We start from the raw sequence: 22,261 nt of genomic DNA on the forward strand, positions 1-22,261 counted from the left end.
ACATACTGTAGACATTCTGTATAAATGGCCAAAATGTGCGAACGTCGCTTTAAAAAAAAAAAACTTTCAATATGCTGTGATCTCCTCACAGCCTTTATTTATTATTGGCTTAAGGTGTCAGTCCCGAATCCCAAACACTACCGAAGTAAACATCGTCTGCGGTTGAGACGCGAGCGTTCTAGCGCTGCGAAATTTACACTAGCTTTTGATTTTAAAGGGGCGAAAAATCAGGAAGGAATCAGGGCTTGAACGTTGCTAGATTTTTTTTTTTTTTCGAAAAGCCGTAGCTCAGCATGAGAGCTCTCTGTTTTTAAACGGCAGAGTTCCTGGAATAACAGGAAAGCCTGAAACAAAAGCCGGAACTGGAGGTTGTGAAAGGATGTGCCTTATTACCCCCAGACTGCGGGGCAGTGGGCTGTGAGAGGAGCCTTTGCGGGGCAGGATCTAAGGCTCCTCTGAGAGGGGGACCAGGGAGCTGTGCACAGGTTAGCAGGTAGCACCCGAGAGAAGAGAGGGAGGGATGGAGGGAGGGATGGAAGGATGGCATGCACTGTTGACCTGTGTGTCTGTGTGTGTGTATTTGTGTGTGCAAGTATCTGCGTTTGTGTGCACGCACGTACATCTGTGTTTGTGTGTGTGTATCTGCGTGTGTGTGTCTGTGTATGTGTGCGTGTGTCTGTGTGTGTGTGTCTGTATGTTTTCATATGTGCGTGTGTGTGTGTGTGTGTGTGTGTGTGTGTGAGAGAGAGAGAGAGAGAGAGAGAGAGAGAGAGAGAGAGAGAGAGCTCATGGTGCCGTTTCCTCTTCCTCCCCAGGTCTGTACGAGCTGCTGGTCACCCTCCCCGCCCAGCTTCAGCCCCATGTGGACAGCCAGGAGGACTGCGTCTTTCTGCAGGACATGTTCGGGGAGAGGAGCCTCCACTCGCTGGTCAAGGTAAACCTCACTCTTCTCCTCCTCTCGGACAAGGTGGGGGGTGGGGGCAAGGGGTCTGTGGGGGTAGGGGTGCCACAGGGTTCACAGAATTCCTTGATTCTCTTTGATAACGGTCTGGGTGCGCGTCTCTCCCGCTCTGTCTCCCTCTCCTTCATTCTCCTTATCTCAGCGTGACCCTCTCACCCTCTGTGGCTGTCTGTTTCACTCTCATCACACTGCCTTCCCTCCTTCTCCCTCTCTCTCTCTCTCTCTCTGTCTCTTTCTCTCTCTCTCTCTCTCTCTCTCTCTCTCTCTCTCTCCCCCCTCCTCTGTCTGCCTCGTTCCCCCCACCCTCGCGCACAAGGGCTCTTTATTCGGGGACCAGCATGCCGATGGCAGATACTCGGCCCCAGAGCTGTTGAAACAGATAGTTCCAAAAATACAGAGATGAGCGCACTTGATAGCTTTATTTTCTGGCAGCTGGCGCTAATGAGCGAAACACATGCCGTCTGCCCCCGTCTGGTGCAGCGATGTGGATCCGTTTCAGAGCGGGGAGGGGGAGAGATGCCTGGAACCCTGCTCCTCGCAGCATTCCAGGGACACAGGCGGAGCAGCGGCGGCGGCCGTCACCGGTGCTGCCGCTGCTGTTGTAGCTGCGGATACGGCCAACGCCATCGCGCTTGGTGTGTGTAGCCAGTACCGCGAGGGTGAATGTAAAAGCGATTTAGAAACGCATGCTGTATAGTGATAGCGCACAGCTGGGGGTTGTGGTTGCGGCTGTGGTTCTTCTGTCAGAAATTAATAATAAAAAAAAAAAAAATGAAATAAAAAATAAAATCCTGACATCATTTCCCACATGTGCAAAAGAAACCTTTTCTCTATTAACTTGCTTGTACAGGGTCCAGTTTTTAATGTGCCAATGCAAGCGTGTAAAGACTTCAAAATTATGGAATACTTCAAATGCCTGAATGAAGACCTGAGGCTGAGACATACGGAGGCCAAATGCTTTTTATTTTATACATCTTCTGTATTCAGTCTCTTACACACGCTTTTCAAAAATTACTTTTTCGGTCGTGGTGGCGAAGATATTTTATATTGAATTCCGAATAACCTGAGACTTTTCCTCCGTATCCAATGTCCTGAGATGTTTTGAACAAAGAAAGAAAACACAGTACTGCATGAAGAAATTAAATCATTTAGCTACAGCATTTTTTTTTCAATTTTTCCAAGCTATCAGTTGGGATAAACTGGCCTAAAGTGGTCAGTGCTACACACATACCATACATATTTTAACTAGTGTCTTACAGAATGATGACGGATGGAGCTTTCTGAAATATTTCATAAGCAGAATCAACAGAATGATGCTTGCAGAGCTTCCACAATAATGTGCTCCTGCGTTTGTGTCCTTCTGTGAACTGCAAAAGTCGGTTCCTCGCTTAAAAAAAAAAAAAGCTCCTGCTGGTGTGTACACATGTACACATGTGCTCGCGATTGGTCTGTTTTTCCCTCCGCGCCGCCCTGTGGAATGTTTGTCATTTCTCCAGGGGGGCGTGACCAGCTGTTAATGACCCGTCCTACACTTGCCTGAGAGCACCAGAGGGGGCAGCGTTTTTAACATTTTTTTTTATTCAGTGGACCAGGGGAGCAAGCCTGGCCAGATGGGGGGGTTTGTATGGTGGGGGGGCAGCAGAGCACAGGTGGGAGGGGCTGGCTCTGAGACCAAACGAGAGCAGATGAGCAGGGACATACCAGAGCAGAGCTGTCAGGAGTCCTGGGGCTTCCAGCTGTGCGGAGGCCCGGAGGAATCCACTCCCCACCCCCCCAATCCCCCTGGCCCCTTCTCCTCTTCTTTTAAAACTCGAAACGCTGAAGCACCTGGCAGTAGGGTTGGGGAGTAGGCAGGGGGACGTCCAATCATGCTCTCGAGGTTAAAACCTCCATAGATTGTCACAGGCAGACAGGTATTTGAGGCGGGGGGGAGTTGGAACGGCTTCGGCCCCGTAATGAACGAGTGTCACATGGCTGGAACCCACATTCCAGCACCTGCTTCAGCACCGGCTGGGCCCGGGCTGCAGGTCGCGTCAACCACAATCTATAAATATGTGGCAGGATCACCGACTAATGCAGCCTAATGCGGCGTAGCTACCGCAGTGAAATATATGTCCCGTAAAAGAAGGGTAATGAGTAAACTGCGTGCGCCCAGCGGCGAGGCAGTCTCAAATGCAAAGGCATGCAACTGCCGCCTCCACCAGCAGAGACAAAAGCATTTATTTCTTCTTCCTTTAAGAAGAAAATTAAAAAAGCTGGTCTGATTTAGCTCCTGTCCTATCCTCTGTGGAGCTGAGTGAGTTTGGGTGGGGGGAGGAAGAGGGAGGGCGGGATGGTCCTCATTGGTGCGAGAGGGGCAGGTGAGAGCCCACCTCAGGACAGCGCTCTGCCCCGCGTTTAGAGCATGTGACCATCGGGGGGCGCCAGCAGACGAACCCGGTTTACATTGGCGCTAAGTATCAGTGACAGAACCTCCCGTCCCGCTTTGGAACGGGCTTTGAAACGGAGGTCTTTCGGGAGGCATACGCTAGGAAAAATATTAGGCTAATCTGACAGGCCGGACGGCGAGCCGCCTGTGTGGAAGTCGTCAGCCCTCACCTTGGTAATTGTGGAGCATCGCATGTTGGGGCCTGGGGACCCCCTGAGCGGAGGAAGCGTGTCAGAGCTTTGGGGAACGGGAGGCAGGGCTGACTCCTCTCGGCTCTGTCTCTTCTCACCTCCTGTCAGCGACGGTCTGGAGTGCCCCCCCACCCCCATGCATCCCTCGGCATCAGGATATGCCATTCAAATGTTCCACGGTGAAACAAATATATCACAACAGACGTACTCAAAGCACGCTCCCGGTTAATACGAAATGGCAGACTGTTCAAAAGGACTGTAAAGTTAATGATGGAAACTGGTGACAGAACAGAATGATACAGACTTTTTTTTTCTTCCGTTCCAGTTAAAGTAAAGGCTGTTTTAAAAGGGCACCTTCTAGAAGTTCCTCGTTTTACAGTTCTTTTGCCAACTTTTTGCTCGCTCCTTGAAAAGCCACAGGAAATATAATACAACATTTAATTTCCACCTGTTTCAGGTACTTTGCGGTTTCTACCAAGTTTCTGTCAGCGCTTGTTTGGTCGGCCGGAGTAGGAATGACTTCAGTGGTGTGACTGCAGCGTCTGTTGATAATCTGGTTATGTTCTGTGTGTGTGTGTGTGTGAGAGAGATGTTCACATTATAGCAGAAACACAGGTAATCATAGTACAGCCTATATCCAGAGCTACCAGGATTGCAGTAAATAGGCTTTAAGGTGTTAAAAACAGAGCAAAAAAATTTGCCCAGCAATGATCCTTAAGCAGAGAATGTTTGCACCAAGTTAGACTGAATGCAGAGCCCAGCAATGCTCTGTGGGGGGAAAAAAATTGAAAAAAACTGTAATCACGTGGTGCCAGGGTTGTTATTTATCTTAATTTATGGCACTACCTGAAGGTATGTATATAGCATTGTAGACTATACTGTTAAGTAGATCTAATTGATGTAACTGAGTTATATAGTATGGGTTTGACTAGATAAATCTACTGATGTATCAAACTGAAGGAAAATTTTTGAATGATTTAGCCATTTTAGTATTGTTTTCAATACAAAATGATCTATCAGTTTACTTTCTGTGTAGTTGTTCTGCAAATGCACACCACTGTGCAAAACAGATGATGATTGATTAAGAAGGCTTAAAAGCACTATGTATTTTGTAATAAAAAACATTAAAAACAGCTGTGAAACCCAGGAGGTTTGAAAATAACCAGTATTGTGTTAAGTCCAATAATGTTTTTAATAAGTTTGCTATTACTAGCATTTTATTATAAAATATTCATATAAAACTAAGTACATAAAACTAATATTATTGCTGATTATTACTTGCTTGTTGTCAAGCAAGTCATCAGAACAATCTGAGAAGCTCCGCTCCTTTAAGCCATAAAGCGAGGCCAGGTGCTGCTTCTTCCACCCCTGCGGAGAGCTCGAGCCGCCAGCACACCTGTTTCCGCGGGCAGGCTGGAAGGCTTTCCGTGTTTCAGATCAGACGAGGCGAAGCCGACGCAGACCACCTGCTGGAGGGAGAGGGCCTGGTGTGGCCGGGACCCTTCTTTCGTTCCTGCCCATTCAGGTGGGCTCGTCCCTCTCTGGAGCTCGCGACCCTCCGGTTGCGGAGGGAAGCGGTTCCGAAAAACCGCATGCTGAGTGCAGGTCGGACTCCCTGAGGCGCGCAGGGCCTCTACGCCTTTGTCCTCTTGCTGTTGGAAAAAGGAGGAAAAAAAAAGGTGTAATGTCTTTCGCCGGCGCCGGGTCGCTGCGGGAAAGCCGAGCCCGCCTGAGGGATCGGCCTCGTGCTGCCTGCGGTTAGCGCCTCCCTCGCAGGGGGCGCCACGGAGACGGCCTCTCGTTACCGCTTTGGGACCGGACGCTCCCCCCCGCGCCCACCCCTGCGGGACCCAGCGCAATCACCCGACGCCTCCCCCCGAAAAACACACACCGCCACTTCGCTCTCCTTTTCACCTGCCTGCATGTGTTTTTACTTTTATCTGTGCATAAGCTTCTACTGTAAGGGAATGTTCCTGTTACAGAATACACCCTCGGGTCTTTGCTCAAGAAAACCTCTCAGAGCCCTGGAACAACGCTGTATATGGTTTAAAACCACTTCTTGAATCCAATACCCTTTTGCAGATTTTTAGTATAACAATTAATTGATTTTTCGTATCTTATTATTTTATTTTTATTTATTTATTGCTGTGTTATTTTACCATAGGGTTTTCTTCAGACAGTTCAAGAATGGTTTAATTGAGGAAATGGCACACAATTCAAGAGACTTGGATAAGCAAGCAGACACTTGTAAAATAACATTATGCAGGAGTTCCAAATGGTTGCAATTCAATGCATGTTACTGACAATAAGTCATTTTTGGTCTGTCAGTGAAAAAGGTCAATAGGAAATCCACGCCAGTCCATGTTTGGCCCCCGGCCGCTAGCCGAGCAGCCCTGCAGTACAATAAACAGAGCCCCCTTTAACTTAGCCTGTTTTTTTGGTGCTGTACCCGGTGGTTTGGGTCTCACAGAAGAAAGAGAGGAGAAACCAGAAGATCGCATGAACCTAACTCTTAATAGGACATGGAACATAAGGAGAGAAATAATAAGTGGAAAATAGTGATCACAAGCTGGCCCTTGGGGAGAGGGAGTCCCGGTGAGGTTAAAGTCTGGAGAGAACAGAGCCTTTGAAGAACCCTCGAACCCGAGCATCTTGTTGACAGCGGGGTCCTTTTCTCGATTTCGCCATAGGATGGGCTGAACAAAACGCCTGCAGTTTCATTTAGACGCTCCAACTTTTGTTTACAATCTGCTGCCTTCCATAAATCACTTAAATCAGCTTGTTTAATGAAGGCCACGTGTGTCATAAATCGCTCGCGTGTTTTCTTTCTTTCATTTTACGAGTAATAAAACGGGATATTAAATATTTAAATGCTAAGTAGAACATGATACTGAAGGTGTTCCCTCCCTGTGTTGTTTTAGGTCTCTGTGGGTGGGAGGGGGGGGGGGGTGTCATAATTTGTACCCTGCCACTCTTTTAAAGCCGCATCATTTACCCTCTGCGTGTGTGTGTGTGTGTGTGTCCCTCCCTTACGCAAAACAAACATGCTCAGCTCAGTAGTTAAACACGCGGCCGTCTCCAGTTCCACAGCCATTTCGCTCCTTTCAAGAGGCTCCATAAGGAAACGGATCCTCTAACCTAATGATATGCCTGTCGCGGGAGCTGGGAAAGCTGCTCCCTCTCTCTCTCCTCCAGGTCGCCATCATTTTTTCCAGTCGCGTTTGAGCAGCGAGTGGAGAGAGCAGGGGAGGGGGGGCTCTGCGTTAATCCGGCCAGAAACGCGAGACCGCCGCCGACAGCTTCCTCCGAGGGCGAGGTTTCGGTGTGTCGGTGAGCTTTCTGAAGCGCCGGCGGGCTGCCCGTCGTCCGCCACGGACAAGGATGAGACTGCCGGTGGTGGTGTTGGTGGAGGGAGATCCCGGACATTGGCACGTGCAAGCCGATCTCTCACGGAGCGCTAACAGGGAGGGTCAGGGCAGGTTGGCCAACGTTAACGACGCAGGAAATTGGCGAGTGCAACCGAATGTCTCTCCGGGCGCCGACCCTACGCCACCGGCATCGGCGAAGGCTCCGTCACTCGGTGGCGGGCGGGGTGCCGTGTGGCACCGAGCGGGCTTAGGGCCTGATTTGGCGGCGGCTGAGCTAACAAATGCAGTCATCCCCTGCTTATGTTTCTAAGAAAGCCTGCGAGATAGCGGCTGTCTCTTTCAGTTGTAATATTAGGCTTGGTTGTGTACTTTGGCCTAGTGAGGCAGAGGAGGAAAGGAGGGAAGGAGGGAAGGAGGGAAGGGGCGGGGGGGTTCTTGTGCCCCTTTTCAGCAGCAGTCTGTGCAGCGCCTGTGCGCTATGAGGCAGGAGTGCTGGAAGACAGAATTTGGGGGAGAGCAGAACGCAGACAGAAGGCTTCGGCTAGCATTCCCCCACTCACAGACATTTACATTACATTATTGTCATTTTAACAGACGCCCTTAGCCAGAGCAAGTTACACTGGTTACAGTTTATACAGCTGGATATTTACTGGATATTTACTTAGGCCATTCTAGATTAAGTACCATGACCAAGGGTGCAGTAGCAGTGCCCCAGTGGGGAATCGAACCAGCAACCTTTCGGTTACGAGCCCTGCTCCCTACCATTATGCCACACTGCTGCCTTCAGTGATCACTCCCAAGCTGCTGTGGCTGTCTTCCCCCTCCGTCTCCCTGTTGTGACAGTTGGGCGCTCCCAGTCCACCCCCCCACCTCACTCCGTAATGAGGTGTTCTGGATTAGCCATTGTAATCCCGGGCGCTGGATACTGGATATGCCTTTCCGCCGGGGGCGCAGATGGAAACCGTACCGGCCAGGGTCGGGGGGCGATCTCCTGTCAGGACGCTTAGCGGGGGCCTCAGCGGGCCCTGCACGGGGCTCCCCACGCTGAAACCCGATCCTGGCCCTGTGATCTCGCCCCGCCGCTCTGCCAGACGCTTGTTAGCTCACCTCAGGGGGCTGCTCGGGAGGATGTTTTTTTTTTTTTTCTTAAAAGGCGTCCGGCGGGCGGTCTTTTGTTTGGTCGTGCGTCCCGCCCTGCCGCGGTGACAGGGAAGCCGGAGAGGGGCGCGGAGGGAGGCCGGGGTCGCTCCATAAGCGGTCGGCCAGGCAACAGCAGCCACCTGAATTAAGAAAAGGAAAAAAAATTACAACTGCTAGGCACTAGCGGGTGCCTCGGGGACAGTGTTAGAGGGCGTGCAGGCCAAATTCGACAGTCTCGGTGTCGGTTTACCCCTGTGACACTGCGTGGGTCAGCACACCTACATGCAGTGCAGATCCGGATCGAATTGCGCACCTGGACCTGATTGCTTGTCGGCTCTAATCTAATAAGAAGGAGGTTATTACTGTCATTACTGTAGAAGTATTTATTGACTTGCTTTTGCAGACACCCTTCCCTAGCATGTCCCCCACCGCTTACTGTCTTACCCTTTTACACTGAAGCCTTTCAGCTGAATCACCTCAGGGGGGAAACAGCAGTGTCCCGCCTGGGAATTGGATCCGTGGTCCTTTTTTTTTCGAGTTACAAGGCCAACATTGTTGGCAACGTTGTGTTATGGGTTAGGGGGTGGTTGTGGGACGGTTATCCCCCCTGGGAATAAAGCAAGACGAGCGTAGGAATGGATTTTGTATTATTTTTTTCCTGTTTGTTTTTGTCTGACTGTATTTATTTAAGATTAAGGGGTACTGAGATCCTGTCAGACTGACAGGGTTAGTACACATGCTTCACAGCAGGGAGCCGAGGAGGAAGCAGGCCTCCTCACTCGCAGGGAGGGGGACATTAGCAGCCGTCCTAGCACGTTCCTGAAAGTAGAAGAAGAGGAAGAGGAAGAGGAAGCTCCCTTGTACCTCCAGCGCACACCTCCTGAGTGGTTTTTTTGCAGGTAGCGGCATGATGCTCCCTTTGAAAACGAGCAGCCTTCGCCTCGTATTTACGCCCCCCTAACCCACCCCCCCCCCACCCCAGTCCATCCATCCCTCTTTGATTCCGTTCGCATTCCTCAGCCCCCCCCCCCTTGCTCTATGGCCGTCGCGCCACAGACTACTGCCGTTCCAGCGGAGCGTCATTTTTCCACGCTGTGGCGGACGCTGCCAGCAGACCTCTCGCCCGGGGGGGACCCAGGAATGCATGCTATGATGCGTAAAAAACGCGTGATAGCTTTTAAACGCGGGCCCCGTCGGGCGGACAGACGCATTCCTCTGAAGGGGGACAGTCCGCTGGACCTCGTCACAGAGTTGTAAATAAAAAGCATTTAATCTCACGTTCCCTCTGAAAAAAAAAGGAAAAATAATTCCACAGTAACTAACCAGATTCTCTGGAACTACCAAAGCAGATGTCATTTTCTGGACGGGAGTTAGTACGTAGCGACATTCTTTACTGTAAAAAGATTCTTTTTTTTTTTACCCCAGCCCAAGAGTATTGCACTTGGCTTGGTGTGAGTATATGTCTATCTGTATGCCTGTCTGGCTGTCTGTCCCCATCGCGTCATGGGACCGCAGTAGCTGCACTTTACCACTAGAGGGTGTTAAAGGGGCGAGGCGCTAGAGGTGGCGTTGCCGCTGTCTGTCCTCGAGAATGGGGGTGGTTGCAGGCATAATTGTTATGGGCCTGGCGCCTGTGGCGAGAGCGCTGACCCTGAGACAGGCTCTGTCCACCAGCTCCGTTGGGATGGCGGTGCTGTCCAAAGCAGCACCTCGCTAAGCTATGCTGCGCCAGGATCAGCTTGAGAGCTTTACACGAAGTGTCTGACTTGGCAGGGCGCTCCAGATTGAATAGACCAACGCACTTAATTCCAAGGGCTTTATGTGCAGGATAATGTTGACTTTGCGCAAGGATTTCAACCTCTCTCACTGTTGTTGGCAAACAGCGTGCGCTTGACATTTGTAGATATATAACGCAAGAGTTCTCGACCAAGATCATCTGTAAAGGTTCCTCTGATTATGAGAGGGACATAAATATGTTTTTAATGATGCGTGATTTGAATAATAAAGCCATAATATTGTCACCCTGGCCCTTGCAATGAAGATAAGCAGGATCTCATTTGTATTTTTCTTTCTTCCCATATTGCAACAGGAGATTTTTTTTCCTCTCTCAGATGGCATAAAATTGAACCCAATGAAATCTGTAATAAAATGAGGGAAATAAATATAAAGAGAGGTCTTACTTAATCTGTAGTGAGCATTGCCCCTTTACTCAAATATTGTCCACTGATACGTACCACATTATGCATGCATTATACTGTTTTTCTTCAGTGCATTTCAGACTAAACAGAGGAATTCCATTCTACAAGTGACAGTAATTTGTTTGTACTTTTGAAACTCAAAAGTCTCATCACGCAGTCAAGAGTCTGACGTTGTCTGGGCAGCATACTTTCAGACATCAGGAAAAAAAAAGAGAAACAGATGTTTTAATTACACAGCAACTGTAGTCATTAACAACGTGGTGGAAAACAAAGTCCTTTTTTTCCCCGCCGTCTGCAGCTGATTTCTGGGCTGTGGCTCTTAGCGGTCCTGCAGCGAGCAGCATTCCAGGAGCTCCTTCCAGAGCATCCTCGGTGACTGTCACCCAGCGAGGAGCTGCCACTCTCTCCCTCTCTCTCCCTTTCCCTCTCTGTCTTTTTCACTCTCTCGCTCTCTCTCTCTCTCTCACTGTCTCTCCCTATTTCTCTCTCTTGCTCACTTTCTCTTTCCCTCTCTCTTTCTGTTTCTCTATTTCTCCCCTCTCTTTCTCTCTCTCTCTCCCTACTTTCTTTATCTTGCTATTTTCTCTTTGTATGTCTTTCTCTTTCTCGCTTACTTTTTTCTCTTTCCCTCTCCCTTTCTCTTTCTTTTGCTTGCTTGCTTTCTTTCTCTTGCTTTCTCTCTCTCCTTCTCTCTCTCTCGCTCTGTCTCGCTCATTCTCTTTCTTGCTCACTTTCTCTCTCTCTCTCTGTCTCTCTCAAGTCCGTGCTGGAATGTATGACCGGTGTCCAGCAGTCGCCTGTCTGGAGCACAGTCCCTATCACTCACACCCACTGGTCCTTCCCCTACAAGCATGCTGACTGACAGCCAGAAGTTACCTCTCTTCTCTTCTCTTCTCTCTTTGTGCTATTTTTGTTCCCTGCATTTTGTGGCGCATTCTTCAGTGTCCTGTGTCATCTTATTGTCATATCACAGCCCGTAAATCTTGTGTGACAGGCGCTTCAGTTACTGATTGCTTCTCTGTGGTTTCTTCTTGTTTGTTTGTTTAAAGGCGCTTAGGTTGGGAGGAGAGTGATTTAATGGCTGTTGTAACAGCATCTCACTTTTGTCTGTCACATATGCTTTCGCGTCTAGTACTCTGTCCGCTTCTCTTTCCCTTCCTTTCAGTGCCTTTTTAGCGCTTTGCTGGTACTGTTCGAGAGGGACGTTGTGTTTGGTCAGCTTGATTCCTGCTACGGTCCGTAGCTGCATCATGTGCATGGATTTTGAAACGATGAAAGATGTAACCACAAAATGCACTGAATCCAGCAGCCCACCTTTCTTGTGGCTTTTTTTTTTTTTTGTGACGTGAATATTCCACCATATGAAATGCTTGCTGTTTAGAGAATGTCGAAACTGGACAGCCATGCTAATCTGTGCTAGGCAAGCAGGTGGCTGTCCTTATACACACATCAGTTTGGCCCGATTCCAGTTTTCCACTCGTCCACCTGTTTCATTTATATCGGCATCTTGCATCTTTCATTTATAATTGCATTTGCATCTTATTTATCCATCTCCTTGGAAAAAGTCATATGCCACCACAGCTGGCCATTTTACATACATAAGTGATGAAATAATGTTTAGTAAACAGCTATTTGCTTGTCTGACCATGTAAAAAGTGCATCTGCAGGATTTCATAGGTGGGGGGGGGGGGTGATTCCAGTTCACTGTTACATGTTAAAATGTAGGGAATTTATATTACATAACATATGGGTGTTGATGTCATTTTGCATTTAACATAGCATTTTTACAAAAAATAGCAAAACACGGTGTGTCACCCCTGAATAAAATCTGATTCAGAGACGTGAGCATTGTGGACATTAAATGGATAAAACAGTGAAATGGATCTCAGTAGCTCGCTGACGTTAAATTGTTTTTGGGAGAAGAGGACCCACGTACCCAAGTTGATGTTACTCATGACACCTCACAGAGGAAAATCTCAGGCCGTCTCCTATCACGTTCAGTGTTTCCAAGATGCAAGAAATGCAGTCAATTTGATTTGGTTGGAAGTCTCCTTAAAACTTTCCACCCCTGTTCTGAATACTTCAAGCCCTCATGCTAATTGCTCTTCCGAAGTATGGTGTACTCTTTGGTTCATTTCAGTCTTCTGTCTGTATTTCCTTCAGCAATATTTTAATACTAATTCTTTTTTAATGGGCAGAAGACATGAAAATAGAATTAAGAAATTTCAATCAATGCATTGGACAGTATTGTGTTTTTATTCTCTGAAACAACATTTATAACTGCCAGAAATAACTTCAGTGACTGAGATTGCTTTTTTTTGTTACTTTTTTTTTCACTGAAATGATTCAGTAATAGTTGCTGGAAAGAATTTTTTGCGGCGCTGTCATAACGAATAAAGAAATGTTTAACCGTGTTTGCAGTTTTGACAGGGATTACAAATTTAAAGAGCAGAGGTCCATTTTGCTCTTGTGTCGTAGAATCCCAGGGTATCGTATCGTCAGCTGATGACCCTGAAACTCTCAATTCTGCTTTGGCACAGTGTGAAGTGACCGCTACACTAAATATGGACAAACAGTCTTTTCACAATATTTGGGATTATCCTGACCTTTGTAATTAAGATCGCATCAACGTTAGGGCCACGTCAGTGCATTGTAGCACAAATAGCGCTTTAATTTGAAAAACTGAAGTTGAACATTTAGCATTCTCATGTGACAGTCAGTAATGGCTCAATCTCATCTTTTGGAACCCCTGTTGCTCAAGTCATAACAGTTTTCAGCAATGCGTATCTTTCCTGACCTGCACGTCACAGTGTCTTAACATTTTGACAGTGATTTCCTTATCTGACAAATTTTTTGAACATTTGTTGAAAATAATTACATCGGTCGCGTGGTTTGGCAGCAATATTGCATTTTGCAAATGTGTGAAGATGTCTGCTTTGTTGTTGGGAAACTTTAGAATCGGTCAAGTCTTGTTAAAAATTCAGCCTCTTGAGGTGAAAGAGTGCTTCACCCATCCTTATCCAATTCGTGATTGAAATTGAACTGAATATGGTTTATGTTGGCTTTGAGGTACGCTTTTGAGGAAGGTTGCAAACTTTTGGGGTGTCCTTACTGGCTTTTCAGTGGAACAGAGTTCCAAGGGGTAGCTTGTGAAAGCTTTGTTGCATTGTTGTGAAACGCAGCTTCAAACGTAACGTTATCACGAATCTTAACGTATAGTATCTTGCCGTTCATGTACTTTTTGCTCCTTGTTAATAGTAAGTGACTGAAATGTGGGTGTCTGTGTTGGGTCTGGGTGTTGTTCGGTCGGGGGCTCCGTTGGGGCGGGGCGGCGGCGCTCTCCTGACAGTACGCAGCTTTGTTTGCGTAGAGCAGGGGTGAAAGCAGATACCTGTGCCGCGAATTCCCTTCGCAGCGAGTCCGTCTGTGCTCCTCTGTGTATTTTCTCTCCGTCTGACTCCGTACGAGGCGGAGACCTCTCGCTCACTGTGTGTGAAGCCCCCGTGATGTATGAGTTGAATGTGGTGTCGGGTGGGGGGGGGGGGGGTCTGGGTTACCCGCGGGGCTGTCGTCAACAGACACCGGCGACGCCGCGACCCGGTGTTTGTACAGCGCTCGCCCCTGTTCTTCTCCACGTCTCTGATCCCACAACCCGTTCTCCTCTTTCAGATCCATGAGAGGCTGCAGAAGTATGAGGATCAGAGCCCCGCTCCGGTCCTGGACAGTGCTGGGACTCTGGCCCATGAGGTAGGTCTCCCCGGTGGGGGCTCCCCACTCTGTGTTTGTGAACCCCCAGAACCCCCCCCCCCCCCCCCTAGTTAGATGAGGTTTCAGTGTTATTCTTCCTCCCCATCTCCACCCTCGCCCCCCTCCAAACTCAGCTGGCGGTAGACCTTCTGACACAAGGTGGACTCTAGTGTTCCTGCTGCACAAACGAAGCATTCACAGAACGCAAAACGCCCCACAACCCCGACACGCTCTAAAGGACTCACACACACACACACACACACACACACACACACACACACACACACACACACACACACACACACACACACACCTTCAATTTTAGACTTCAAAATAGAAAACCCAGGCCCTTGACCCCCCCCCCGAGGGACGGGCCCATTGTCATCCTTCGGGATATTTTCGGGGGAAAATGACAGAGTGCAAGATTGCGGGGGGAAAATAAAGACGGATTTGGAGCGTCGGGGAGGCCGAGACGAGACGAGACGAACGGCAGATAAAAACCGAAAGAAATGAAGCGTGCGAAATAAATAAAGGCGAGAAGGAGCTGTCGTGACGTACCTGTGGTACACAGGCCCTGCGGTGATTTATCGCCCGGGACTCCCGTCCAAGCTGACATCGCGCTGCCCAGAAATAAATTATCACAACTGTCAGCTCTGATGGAACGGTTCATTTCCTGAAGTCAACGTTTTTGACCTCCCCCTGCCTGCCCCCCCCCCCCAGCCCTTTTCTCCTGTCGAATTTGAAATGCAAGCCGCAGAGATGCTGTCTCCGTTTCTCCCGCCAATCGTTATGTGGAACACGCGGGCAATGCCGCGCCCGCACCTGTGTAAACCAGCGGGCCGCCTGGAAGACGCAACGGGAAAAGCCGACGGTTTAATGATCTGTGGTTTTTGTTTAAATCCCCGGGCCTGTTTATTGTAATCAAAGTACTTTAGGGGTATTTCTCTTCTTTTAAAGTGAGCACGGTAATATATCATTGTAATTAGTCCTGAATCGAGAAGGGGGGCGGGGGGGGCAGAGAGAGAGAGAAAGTGAGAGAGAGGGGAAAAAAGTTGTATTCACGTAAGCCCTCTGGCTTTCACAGACCGGCTGGCAGTGTGCACCACAAAGTATTTCTTTAGGAAAGGCTTGCTGTGTTTTTGAGCCCAGATGAGAGGTCAGAGGCCCCGCTTAGAACTGTGAGCTTAGGGTCTGGCCAGAGAACTTCTACGAGGCGGATATCCACTGTGAGGTCATTAGGCCCGGAACACCACTGCATGCCCCTAACTGTGACACGGCAGGGGAAGAATGACATGGCACGTCAAACGAACCCGCTCTGCTTCGGAAGGCCCGGTTCAGACAGAGCACGCTCGGCTCCACGGTGCGGCTCCTCTTTCACGCACTTCCTCTCCCTCTTTCATAGCCCTCCCATGGGCAGTGGCAAGTGCCCCACTTTGTATTTCTTCAGGGCTAACCCTGTCTGCTGTTTTTTTCCCCCCTTTTTTTCCAAGTTGCACTATTAAATTTGTTCTTGCCTGTAAAACGGTCTTAAATCTCACAAAGGGATTATCAGGTATCGGGATGAAAAAAGAGGGAAAAAACCTGAAACAGTTTATCAAAGGTAAAAAAAACGAGAGCGCTGGGCTGCGCTACCAAATTACTCGGGCCGCTTCTTGTATTTTTAAGAAGTATTCTTTTACATCACATTACCGCTCAGAGCGGTATTCAGAGCTCATTCTGAATGTCAAACTGCAGAGGCTGTGCTTACCCAAACACGTTTCGGCCTGAGGTTTCAGCAGCGTGGCCTTTATTTAGGCTTTGGTGTAAAGTGGCCGCTCAGGCCTTTCCCACCCCTGTCCAAGTGATTGAAAACTCTGTGGGTGATTGATGGAGTCTGACCTTTGACCTCACCTTTTCTCGGTGATGCATCCTGTCCGCCATTGGCTCATCCAGCAGAGATCTGACTCACAGCTCAACGCGGTGATTGTGTTTTCACACAGAGGCGCCTTGTCAGAGCTACACAGCCGCTACCAAACTCCCCCCCACGCCCCCACCCCCCACCTCACTGTGTGACCTCAGTCGGACAACGTGAGGTCAGGCCACACAGCTCTGACCGACAGGGAAGGTCCTCTGAAAGCACATCAGTGCCATTTGTTCCTCTAGCACCACCTTCCTCAGGGGTGCAAATAACACTACTGCGGTCCGGCTTTTTGCTGCACATCAGGGAGAGAAATCTATGTTTGCATGAAACTGTTGTCCAAAAAAAAATCACATGCACAAAAGAAAAACAACTTTGAATTTATATCAAAAATATTACATTAAAAAAGATACATAATGCTTTAATGAAGACATATTCCTTGCACAGTGACCAACCTCTCACTTCTACAGCTGTTCTGACTGGATATCAAGGTCAGATTAACCTGCGCCTTTCTCGCAACAACCTTAAGTCCTCTTTGGGCCAGCAGGTGGCCCCAGGGAGTTTAACTCTGTGGCCACAGAGACTTTACCTGACAGCTAGAATGATGTATGGGCTTAGAGACTACCAGGGTCAGGCACTTTAAAGTGGCGCTTTTGTTAGCTGCAGCTCCAGCTGGTCCCGTGGATAATTTACATACAGTCATGCCTAATGTTGTGAGGCAGCCACAGTGCCTCCATACTTTCCCAGGGTTTTTTATGTATGCATGTGTGTGGACCATGTGATCCACCCATCTTCAGTGGTGTAGGACAGATACCGGATACGCTCCGTCCAGACCCCTTCACGCGTGGGTGGCTTACATCAACCACAATAAAGACACAGCAGACAGCTGTTCCCCCCAGTGTCAGACAGAGGGACCTTGAGCACACATCATTTCATCATAGCAAGGTTGCCTTTCTCCATGCTCGCTACATTTTTTGAGGCAAAAAAAAAAAAAAAAATCCTATACGTATAAATATATCTCAGATGTGATTGTAAAAGACACGTGTAATTTTAAAGGATCTGTGTTTTACTGATTTGTGTTTGAAATAACGTAATAAGTTTGGAGGGCCACTGGAAAAGTAAACTATGTGCTCAAGATTACGCCTGTCTAAATATGCACAGGATGGGGGTAGGGGGCTCCAGATTAGCTGTGCAAACAGGCGGAAAGCCACATTTCGGAGTGTTATATGTTTTCAGAAGAGAAAAAATGCTGGGCGATGAGTGAGGACAGAAAGTGTGATTTTAATGCGAACCGTGAACGCTGTGTACACCGTGCCGTCAAACACGTCTCTTCTTTCCCCTGGAGAGCCCTCCTCTCCCGCGCTGTTTTATCGAAACGAGGCCCTTTCTAATAACACAATAAACCGGTGGAAATACGCCGTTGGCCTCGCAGGTAGTCGCGGGCAGGTAATCGCGGGCAGGGTGACGAGGCTGACGTGTGTGGCGGTGTGAAAAGCTGAGGGAGAGAGCAGCGAGCCGCCACCGCCGTCTGACACGCGTGAGTTTCCCCACGCGGTCGCAACGCTGCTCGGCTAGCGTTCCCCTTCCCGGGACACCGGTGTCACAGTGATCCGGGCCCTAATTTGGGCTGGCGGCGGCGATGGCGGCCTCTGAGCTTGATTGAGCGGATCGGTATCCGGAGGGGAGGGGAGACGGGACAGCGGGATTCAGCCGGTCCGCAGCGGGTATCAATCAGAGCTGCATCAGCCCAGGGAATGCTGTGAGTGGAAAAGTCCACAGGCAGGTGATGGACGCGCGTTGGACAACAGGTCCCCAAACACAACTGAACCCTTCATTACCGCCCTCCCCCGCCCCCACCCCACCTCCCTTCCCTCACCCAGCGGTCATTAGTCACCCCCCAGCTATGTCCACCAAATACAACAGCACCATATCTATCACCATTACAAACCACATCTCTACTCCACGTAAAGCCTTGCAGCACAATCCAGCTCAGCCCTGACTGACTGAACCCAGAAGCACATATCTGCTGGAGGCAGTAGGGGGCGGAGTTCCTGCCTTCGTCCCTAGCTACTACACACACACAAACACACACACGCACACACACAAACACACACTGCATCCAGGCCAGTGCGGGGATTCTCAGAACCCGTGTGAATTTTCACCGGCGCTCGCCGAAAAGGTCCTGAGCTTAGGCAGCGTCCACCGTTCTGATCCCGCTTTCGTACAAGCAGCCCTTTGTCCACTGTTCCTCTCCTCCCCTGCCTTGGGGGGCGGGGCTCAGCAAGGCCGCTGTCAATCAGGCTGGGCCCCGGGGCCCCTGGGGCCCACGGGGGCCAGCGGCCGCGTATGACCCCGCTGACCCCTCTGCCTGGTTACGCCGAGCCGCGGGGCCTGGCTGATGTGGCCGCTGTCAGGAGCGGGAGCGGGGAAGAGCCCAGATCGATGGTCTGTTTTTCTTCATGCTGGCTTCTGTCTGAACACACTGGAAAGTAATATCCTTGTACAAGATAGATTCTGTCTGTCTGTGAGCATGTGTGTGTGTCTTTCTGTGTGTGTGTGTGTGCGTGTGCGTGTGCGTGTGCGTGTGTGTTAGTGACGCGGCAGGTTAGCCGATGGTGCCGCTAACCCTGTGTGTGTGTGTGTGTGTGTGTGTGTGTTTGTGTGTGTCTGTGTGTGTGTGGTAGTGACGCGGCAGGTTAGCCGATGGTGCCACTAACCCTGTGTGTGTGTGTGTGTGTGTGTGTGTGTGCACGCGTGTGTGTGGTAGTGATGCGGCAGGTTAGCCGATGGTGCCGCTAACCCTGTGTGTGTGTGTGTGTGTGTGTGTGTGTGGTAGTGACGCGGCAGGTTAGCCGATGGTGCCGCTAACCCTGTGTGTGTGTGTGTGCGCACGCGTGTGTGTGGTAGTGACGCGGCAGGTTAGCCGATTGTGCTGCTAACCCTGTGTGTGTGGATCTGATCTCCCCCTCAGCTGGCCGAGGAGCTGCAGAGTAAGGCGGTGAGCGCAGAGATCCGAGAGCTGCTCAAACTGCTGGCCAAACCACACGTTAAGGTGAGGAAACTCCCTGCATCCTGTCAGCCCCTCACTCCTGCTGCCACACGCACGATCACACACACACACACATGCTCTCACTGTCTCACACACATGCACGCTCTCACACTCACTGACATACATTCATACCTGCGTGTGCACACACACACACACGTGCTCTCTCACTGTCTCTCACACACACAGGCTGTCACACTCACTGACATACATTTATACCTGCGCGTGCACACACACACACACACTCACATTAACACACATGCTGTTATTGTCACATACTCACTAACTTACACATAGCTACACGCACACACCCACTCACACGTTCACATGCTCTATCACATGTTCACTGACTTACACGCGCACACCTCACTCACTCACACACGTGCACATTCTCTCACTGCCACGCACTCACTTAATGACACATACCTACTTATGCCCACTTCAACACTTTTCATACACACACAGTTAATCAGATTTTTAAAACGCCAACAAACTCATTTGCGCAGACGCTCACACATACGCACACTTTTGTACACTGTATCATACACTTTGTCACACAATTGCGCACTCTCACTCAGACATAAGCTCACTCTCATATACCCACACACCTTCAGGAGCTCTGAGTCATACACTCTGCTCACACACTGTCTCTGTGTGCGGAGGTGTGGTGTTGTGTGAATAAAGACATAACAAAAGCTTGCTCCTCTTTTCATCAGCTGCTGATCGGGTGCGTGACACCAGGCAGCAAAGGGCTGTGTCTCTCTCGTCTGCTCCGGTTCAGCTTTGCTCTCTCCTCCTGGCTCCGTCCCCTCTGTCGCTGTCGTGTCACCTGTCAGACGCAAAGCGCAAGGTGACGCAGACGGCAGAGAGAGTCACGTCTCAAATGGAAAGACTTCTGAAAGTCTCTTTCTAAAGCGCATCAAATTATCTGCCATTATCGGTGCCAGAGAAAATACACTCAGTCAGAGTGTCTTCTGTCATATCGCATGGCAGCGCACTCGGCCATTGACTCGGGAGATATTATGATGAGGAATCGCATCAAGCGGAGGATGTTTGGTGGAGAAAAATGGAAATGAAACAAATCGTTTGTGAGTCTGTGATGGATCGAGTTGTCTTCCATGCCCAAATAGTTATTGGTACAATTGAGTTCCTAGTATTTTTGCTCCTTTGTTCGAGTCCTGATTGATACTCTCTCATCGCGTGTCTAAGACAGTTGTCTGGACAGCCCGTGCAGCGGCAGAGTAGCATTTATTTTCCTTCGGCCAGATCCGCCGCCAATGGTTTGACTCAATAATGTGAATCCATCAAAACAAAATTCTTATGAAACTAATCATGCCGTTGAGTAATTACTCAGGAGAGGCTTTCTGAGCTAATGAGACGCAAAGCCGGTCCAAGCATTACACTCGAGGGTTCGCGCTCGCCGCGAAGAAGCCGGCGTCGGCCGCCGTGTTCTTGGGCCCGGGCCACACCCTCTAAGCCTGAGGTGCTGACAGCCTGTGCCGTTCCCGACCAGCTCGGTAGCCTTCCCGCTGCTGGCTGGGGTCTCTCGCGTCTCCGCATCGCACGACGAGACGCTCGGGGAGGAAGCCTGACATTCTCTGGAACCGTCAGTCAAGGGGAACCATTCGGCCGTAATATATTAACCTCTGCTCCGCAATAAATACGATTGCCTGCTACCAAAAAAGGATCTGATTTTGAGAAGAAGGAAGGCAGGCAGGCTGGCCGGCTTGAGGCTCCGCGGCTTCCGAGAACTGTCTCTGACGCGCCACCCCCCCCCCCCAGATCTGTCTGCTGGGGCATTTGACACCAGATCACGACCGTGTAAATCACAGCCACGCAAAGCACAAGCAGATGGCGGGGGTGAATGGCCGCTCTGTGCGATAGTAACTGTATCACTCTCAATTAGGCCTGAAACGATCCATTCCGTGGGTGGGACGTAAATCAAGCCTTAAAGATTTTTTCCTCCCCTTTTATGATTCGCACATGAAAAAACAAATTTCATTCATATTAACCTCCTTAGAAAGACTAATATTGACAGTGATGAAAGTGGCCATTATGGCGGCTGGCTGTTTCTTGGAGGAACATGGTGTCCTAGACATAGCTGTTTGTAGGCCTTTGTCCCGGCGTGTCTGCCACATTGACAGCACCTTCAAAGTGTAAGAAACCGGGTTATGGTACAGTGTTCGTACCAAGCACAGCAGGTAAAAAATTATTTTCAGAATTACAGACTGCTGTTAATGAGATCTCAATGCCAGGAATGCATTCTTGGTTTATTTTGTCAAGACTGGCGATCTGTTTTTCTAGGATCCTATTATTTCTAATGAAAACAAATATCTTTTTAAAGCGGGACTATAGTACAGTCAAGAAGAAGTTGGCTGGCGCTCGCCCTCAACAAGTAGCGCGGCCATTCGGAGAGTTTAATTTACAACGCGGAAATTCGGACTCGCAATTCAATTATGCGCGGGCGAGCTGCCGCCATTGAGACATAACAGGCTCCGTTTGACTGGTGTCGACCGGGAAAACCTCACAAATGCGTGTGTAGGTAGCCACAAGCAAAGGCTCCACCATGTGCTACCTATTAACATCTCACAATCGTTCTTACCTTTCATTGCCTGTGATCCTGAATTTTTACAAGCCATTACTGGTTTGCGCTGCTATTAGCCGCCCAGGGGACGAGGGAAACGCCGGGCATCGATGATAAGCCTCCGAAAATTTCAGGATATTAGACTTGATTGATATAGACCCGAGGAAAAGTGCAAATAAGAGGCTAATGGGGGAAAGGTCCTTGAGCGCCGGCTCCCGGGCATGAAAGCGACGCGTCCGTGGCGGTGGGTCCGTCCTCGCCCGGGGGACCAAGCTGCTGACAGGGGAAGCGTGTGACTGATACTTCAGAGGAAGCCTAATTACGGCCGAGCGTGTGAGACACTGTGGTGACCTGCGGGGGGGGGGGGGGGGGGGGGGGCTGTCTGCTTTCGGGCCATATTCGCAGGCCCCAACCGGACTGGACCGCTTTAAAGCGTTTTCGGGAAACCGGAGGAACTCAATTGGACGACGCGTTTAACCATTTTCTAGGAAAAAGTAATAATACTAATCGAGTCAGAAACGCGAGGAAAGAAGTGTAGCTCCAAATCGATGTACCTCTGATAATATTTACTCTGTACCGTTTTCTTTAGAGAGGAATGCGTTGTAGTCTGGTGGATTTTTTTAATGTAGCCAGTTGTAGAATGGATCTGTTAGCGGGGAGGGAGAAAACGTATTTTCGGCCTCAGACCGACTCACTGGCTG

General features: G+C 49.5%; 1 protein-coding gene across 2 annotated transcripts in view; it reads left to right on the forward strand.

Annotated features, from left to right (window-relative positions):
* Positions 1 to 22,261, forward strand: part of mpp7a (membrane protein, palmitoylated 7a (MAGUK p55 subfamily member 7)) — an 89,126-nt gene that overhangs the window by 13,853 nt on the left and 53,012 nt on the right. For both annotated transcript variants that reach the window (XM_036520656.1, XM_036520657.1), the window contains exons 2-4: positions 816 to 934; positions 13,956 to 14,033; positions 18,902 to 18,982. In XM_036520656.1, the coding sequence (XP_036376549.1) occupies positions 816 to 934; positions 13,956 to 14,033; positions 18,902 to 18,982 (278 nt within the window). The remainder of the gene's footprint in view (positions 1 to 815; positions 935 to 13,955; positions 14,034 to 18,901; positions 18,983 to 22,261) is intronic.

This window comes from Megalops cyprinoides, chromosome 2, assembly GCF_013368585.1.
Source record: "Megalops cyprinoides isolate fMegCyp1 chromosome 2, fMegCyp1.pri, whole genome shotgun sequence".
Lineage (NCBI taxonomy): Eukaryota > Metazoa > Chordata > Actinopteri > Elopiformes > Megalopidae > Megalops > Megalops cyprinoides.